Below are 6,063 nucleotides of genomic sequence, written 5' to 3' on the forward strand. Positions count from 1 at the left end.
ATCTGAGCCAGATTTGAGATCTAGTCCTGTGAACTCTCATTTATCTCTCTCCAGACAGACCCTTGATGCTGGGTCACAAACAAGCATTTCCGGAGATGTAAGTTATCTATCCTTGCTGGGCCTTAATTACAATGTGGTGGTGAACTGGAACAGGAGCTATATGTGATTTGGATTCTGGCTGTGCGCGTTGTGTTTCATTCTTGTAAGATTGGTTTTAAAAATCATAGCCTTATCTTTTCTGTCTAGGTGCCAGGCATATCAGGATTTGTCCATATGAATAGCTTTGTTCAAACTTTCTCATGCTGTATTTCTTCAGAGACACTATTGAGAGGCTAGAGACACATGAGAATTTAACTTTTTCCTGTTATGTTTAGAGTCTTAGAAATTTAGCTCCTTTCAAATAAACATTCAGGTTAATGAGAAACAAATATATGCCTTTTAAAACTAACAAGAAAACTTGTTTTTGTAAATCCAAAGTTGATTATATCAAAATGTTTAATTTGTGATATCTAACATTTGAAAATAATGTGACTTGGCTATTATTATTTTGCCTTCTCCCTTTTGGGATGCCATTAGCAGGTATTTACTTTTCAGTAAGTTTCCAATTATTTTCATATTCTCTTACTCCTCTTTGAAGTATATGCTATGAAAGTAAAATGGATAGAGATCAATAGTAGGGTTTACCTGTTTGAAAATTAATTTTTGAAGTTATTTACTTTATATTTTGTGTAGTTGAAAGCTAAATGATGGAAATTTTGGCTCATAAAGGCAAAGAAATTAGTTCCAATTCATAAATCTTATTAACCTGTACACTCTTCATAAACTCTTAGATACCAGACACATTTATCTGATATTTTTTGTCTTGAATTTAATGTGTGGAGAAAGTGATGTTAAAGTCTTTGAAAAACAGGCAGACTTAAATTGAAAGAAATGTTTTGCCCCTACTGAGACTATAAAGTAAGTGCCTTTTTAAATTGGTGTTTCCCAATTTCAGTACCATCTTCTCTAGTTTTTCAATTACTTATACTTCCTAGAAACAAAAGCAGTTTACTTCATTCATTAGCAGAGTTAATTGACTTTTTCCCCCCTTTTGTTTTTCAATAGATCGGAGTGAGAAGTAGATCAAATTTAGCTGAAAAGGTCAGGCTAAGCCTACAGTATGAAGAAGCCAAAAGAAGGTAATGACAGGGAGCTGTTTTGTTACGGCTCAAACATTATTTTCTTTTCCAGAATTAATCTCTACTCCGATGGCGACACCTGCTGGGCACTCCCCACATGTTCCTACCAAGGTTACCCTTGGTTTTTTAGCATGTAAGGGTTGCTTCCCTTCTCTGTTCGCTCCCTCTTCCTTTTCCTCTCTCCCCTCAAAGCCGAAGAACAGGGAGAATTAATGAGAAGTACAGGAATGAAATTGTCTCCTTCTGGAAAAAAAGAAGCTTTGAGCTTGTACAATACTTATTTCCCATTAAAAGTTAGAAGATTGGTTTCTCAGATGGAAACGTGATACAACAATGGCTCAAGTACAGGACTTAATAGCTGTTGAGGAGTTTTAAGGTAAATAAGTGCAGTTCCTTTGCTTTGAAGGGAAGTCCTGCTGCAGATGTCTGTGAAGGTGCTAGGGGTCACTTCCAGTTGACTTACTTCAGGAGAAGAAGAGAGATTATTTCTCTCCTTTACCTTAGAAACTTTTATTAACTTCTGTGCTATCCTTTTCTTTGTGAGTCTGCTAGGGTGAGGTGTAAGAGATTTCACTGTCCTTGTCTAGTAGGTAGACTCAAACAGTTTTTTTTTTTTTTTTTTGAGACCGAGTCTCACTCCGTTGCCCTGGCTAGAGTGAGTGCCGTGGCATTAGCCTAGCTCACAGCAACCTCAAACTCCTGGGCTCAAGCGATCCTCCTGCCTCAGCCTCCCAAGTAGCTTGGACTACAGGCTTGCGCCACCATGCCTAGCTAATTTTTTCTATATATTTTTAGTTGTCCAGATAATTTCTTTCTATTTTTTTAGTAGAGATGGGGTCTCACTCTTGCTCAGGCTGGTCTCCAACTCCTGAGCTCAAACAATCCTCCCGCCTCAGCCTCCCAGAGTGCTAACTCAAACAGTTTTTATAACATAGAATACGTTACTTATTTTGTGGGAGAGGGTTAGACTGATATATTTGATTTCATTATTTTCCTTTTAAGAACTTAAAAATGCTATCGTTTTATTATTTAGTAGACACTGGGGAAAACTGCATTGTCATCCTTCAGGAAACAGAAGGATTTATCATGTTCCTCCCCACGAGCATGAAAAGCTCAACTGAGAACCCACCAGAGTGCCATGGTTTCCTACCACAAGGAGAACCATCAGATGCTGAAGTATATCTATTATTATTGAAGATGGTGATAATTTAAGAGTAATTGGCCATAGTTCTTAGAGATAATCTGGCTTTAACAAAGTAAAATAAATACAAATGTTTGCCTCTATGTAGCCAGGGTCCTTAATATTACTTGGTTCCTCAGTTTACTAAAAAGAAACCCAAGCTCCCTTCCACAAATTATTAACCATGTGAGTTTGCACCATGTCACTCAGTCATTGTGAACAACAGTTTACTCAGCTAATTTCAATGTCTTTAAATTTTCCCTGGTAGATTTTTTTTTTAAAGGGACTGAGTCCTGCTCTGTTGCCCAGGCTGAAGCGCAGTGGTCCAATCACAGCTCACTGCTGCTTCCAGCTCCCGAGCTCAAGTGACAATCCTCTTGCCTCAGCTTTCTGAGGAGCTGGGACTATAGATGCACACACTGCGCCCAGCTAATTTTTCATTTCTGTAGAGATGAGGTCCCGCTATGTTGCCCAGGTTGGTCTCAAACTCCTGGTTTCAAGCAATCCTTTCCAACATCAGCCTCTCAAAGTGCTGGGATTACAAGCGTGAGCCACTGTGCCCAGCCTTCCCCAGTAGATTTTAAATTTCTTGAGGTTAGAAGAAATTTTATTTATATTTTAGTATCCTCTTCTCAGTGCCCAGACTCATGCCTTCCCTTCAATAAGTATGGAGAATCAATTCCTGGTTTCGTGGCTGGTGCTGTGCAGGCTTCACGTAGATGCTACTGTGCTCCTTGCTGCAAGCATGCCAGTCCTTCAGCAGCCACAACTCCCAGGTTCTGCTATGGACAAAGCCCAGGATTTATGTATGGTTTTCTGGAGCAGAATGGCCATAGCTCACAACTCATCTTGGAGAACCAAGCCTTATGCCCCTGCTGTTTTATGGGCTTGACTCTACTTCTCTTGGATCAGCCTCAGCTTGTGCTTTACTTTGCATTCTACCGGTTTATTCAATGTGGAGCTCACACAGTATTTTTCTTCCTAGGTGCTCCTGAAGTCGTCTTCATGTTCAGTTCCCCAGATTTGGCACATGCTTTCTAAAATAAAAATTAAGAGCTGCCGAATGCACACAAATAATAAATAAGTGCTTTTCTTTCCTGCATTACGTTGTTGCTCCCAGTTCAGTTGGTTAATTTATTCACATTAGAACTTAAAACAATGGTTCTTTCCCATTTGGTTGCATTGCTCTCTCATTTGGGGTTTTATTTTAAAGTTAGTAGTGATGCTGACGAGAAGGTAAATCTCAAGGGTTTATGCATATGTTGAAAATGCTTCTTCTTCCCCAAATCTGAACAAGGAAAGAGGCGGGTTATGTTTCTCTGAAGTCTGTTTTCTCCTCCAGCCTTTGTTTTATGTGCTTAATGAAGCTAATAATATCATGCTTATTTAGCATTTTGATGATTAATTTTCTAGTATGTTGAGACAGTTGTTTATGGTTTTGTAGTTAAAGCTGAAGAATAGCTGATGTTACATCTATCATAAACGCAGACAGTGGGTGAAAACCAGAATCACACTACGTACACAGTGCCAACATAAGACGGCAATTTTAACTAAAGAAACTTACGGCACAAGTGTGTAGATCTGCTTCCACCTTTGTTCCTGATTATGTTCTTTGTTCACCTTTTTTCTTCACTTCCACAATTTCTTCCATCAAAAAGGAGAAAAAATTTCTCCCTTTTCTATCTGTTTTTCATATTCTGGTGTGCACTATAATAATATCCAAAGTAATCATCCAACTTTTTCTTATAGGAACATAGATTCCTTGTGCCAGTATCAGTTGTGTTCATAGTTCACCCTGATCTTGTGCTTATGATCAAAAGAGCCATGTGCTGTTCACCTTGTGAACAATGCTGATTGTCTTCACAGTGCCACGGAGCAAGTTTCCTGATTCCAGTGGTCAGGACAACCACATTGGCTCGAGAGTGATGTTAACTTCATCATTTATCATGGAGCTGTAGACAGAGTGAAATCTGGGGTCAGGCAAAATTGTGAACCTGAAGAAGGCTGCCTTCGGTGCTTCCTCCTCCCTCTCCTGTGCCAGCCCCCTTACTTCAGCACCTGCTGTCTGTCCAGCTGCCCGTGCTGGTGAAGGCCCACTGTGTGCTGCTCACTCCCACCCAGCCAAGCGGCTGCGGGCAGAGGCACAGCAGTCAGACACATGGGTGTGCAAAGTGCCCACGCAGCATGTGCTCGGGCGTCACTGCACACACCAGTCTGGCTCCAGCTCGCAGCTGAAAGAGAATGGGAGCCTGAGGCCAAGCCCTGCCCCTTCTCCTTGGCCACCGGGAGGCTTGATGGATCTGTGCTTTGATACCAGCTGACCACGCCCTGCTCTCTCCTCCCTTCCCCTTCCCTGACTTGCTAATAGCCTAGTAGTCTCTGCACAGCTTGCCCTGGGACTACCATTTTACTAGGGGACAGCGTCTTTACCCAGAGAAACAAAATCTACAGCAGTGGCATTTCAGGCATCAGTCGCCTCAGTTTTTTTAAAGGGAAACCTCCCAGACACCCACACAGGCAGTCACTTGGGGCTGGCTACTCAGGGCTGGCCTTTCACGGCCCCCAGAGCCTCTGCCTTTGAAGCCTCTGTGCACTTGGCCTTTGCCCGTTCGTCAGGTAGCTGCTGTGCTCGCTTATTTTAACGCTGGGGAAATGGAGCAGATGACACCTGAGCATGGTGTCAGGCCAGGGGCTGGGGTGCAGGGCTGCCGCCCCCGCCCCCTGGCCTCTCACCAGGACCACACCCCTCTCTAGTAAGGTCCAGACAGTGTTTCAACCCCAGACCTAGCCTGGTTTGTGTTTGCCTTTCAGGGCAGTTTTAAATACGTGCATGTCTCTTTTCTCTCTTTATTTTAGTATGGCCAACTTAAAAATTGAACTGTCGAAATTAGACAGTGAAGCCTGGCCTGGGACGCTGGATATTGAGAAGGAGAAACTGATGCTGATTAACGAAAAAGAAGAACTTTTGAAAGAGCTTCAGTTCGTCACTCCGCAGAAACGCACTCAAGACGAACTGGAGCGCCTGGAAGCGGAAAGGCAGCGGCTGGAGGAAGAGCTGCTGTCCGTGAGGGGAGCTCCCAGCAGAGCTCTGGCCGAGAGGTGTGTTCTCCTGCGGACAGGGCAGCCCTGTGGGGGTGTTTTAGCTGGATGCCATTGTCCCTGGGTTTGGAAATCTTAATCACACTCTTCTTAGTAGACTGAGAAACAGCACAAGAGGACTTTCTGTAGAGCAGCACAGCACCAGTTCTTCAGTGTTTGGTAGGAACTGACGGTGCCCGCGACAGACGTCGAATAACTAAGGAACGCTGACATAAAACCAGGAATGCAGTACATCATTGACTGCGTCCGATAACAATCGGACTCAGAAAGAGAAAGGTTAGCTAGACTGTTACAGTGACCGAAGCTTCCTATTCTGGGTTTTATCACGCACAAGAATGCAAAAGTTCATTGCCTTTCATTCCACAAGGAAAAGACAGCTTGCTCCCTTTGATATCCTCACAGGTCACAAAATGTCCAGTTGGATTTTGTTTGTCAGTTGAAACTCTCCTCTGAAGCAGGTGAAACTGTAAAGGAAAGGACTGTAGGCAATTTCTCATCTTTCTATGGGAAGATGTGAATTGATTATTTAATCTAAAAAATCCAGTTCAGTAAATAGATCAGCTGGACTATTAAATGAAGGAACCTCTGTGTCAGTCTGACATAAAC

At 42.5% G+C, this 6,063-nt stretch overlaps 1 protein-coding gene across 1 annotated transcript in view; it reads left to right on the top strand.

Annotated features, from left to right (window-relative positions):
* WWC2 (WW and C2 domain containing 2) overlaps nucleotides 1-6,063 on the top strand; it is a 197,905-nt gene that overhangs the window by 143,563 nt on the left and 48,279 nt on the right. The window contains exons 7-9 of the mRNA XM_012657458.1: nucleotides 2-97; nucleotides 1,105-1,178; nucleotides 5,215-5,457. Of these exons, the coding sequence (XP_012512912.1) occupies nucleotides 2-97; nucleotides 1,105-1,178; nucleotides 5,215-5,457 (413 nt within the window). The remainder of the gene's footprint in view (nucleotide 1; nucleotides 98-1,104; nucleotides 1,179-5,214; nucleotides 5,458-6,063) is intronic.

This window comes from Propithecus coquereli, unplaced genomic scaffold (genome assembly GCF_000956105.1).
Source record: "Propithecus coquereli isolate 6110/MARCELLA unplaced genomic scaffold, Pcoq_1.0 Scaffold543, whole genome shotgun sequence".
Classification (NCBI taxonomy): Eukaryota; Metazoa; Chordata; class Mammalia; order Primates; family Indriidae; genus Propithecus; species Propithecus coquereli.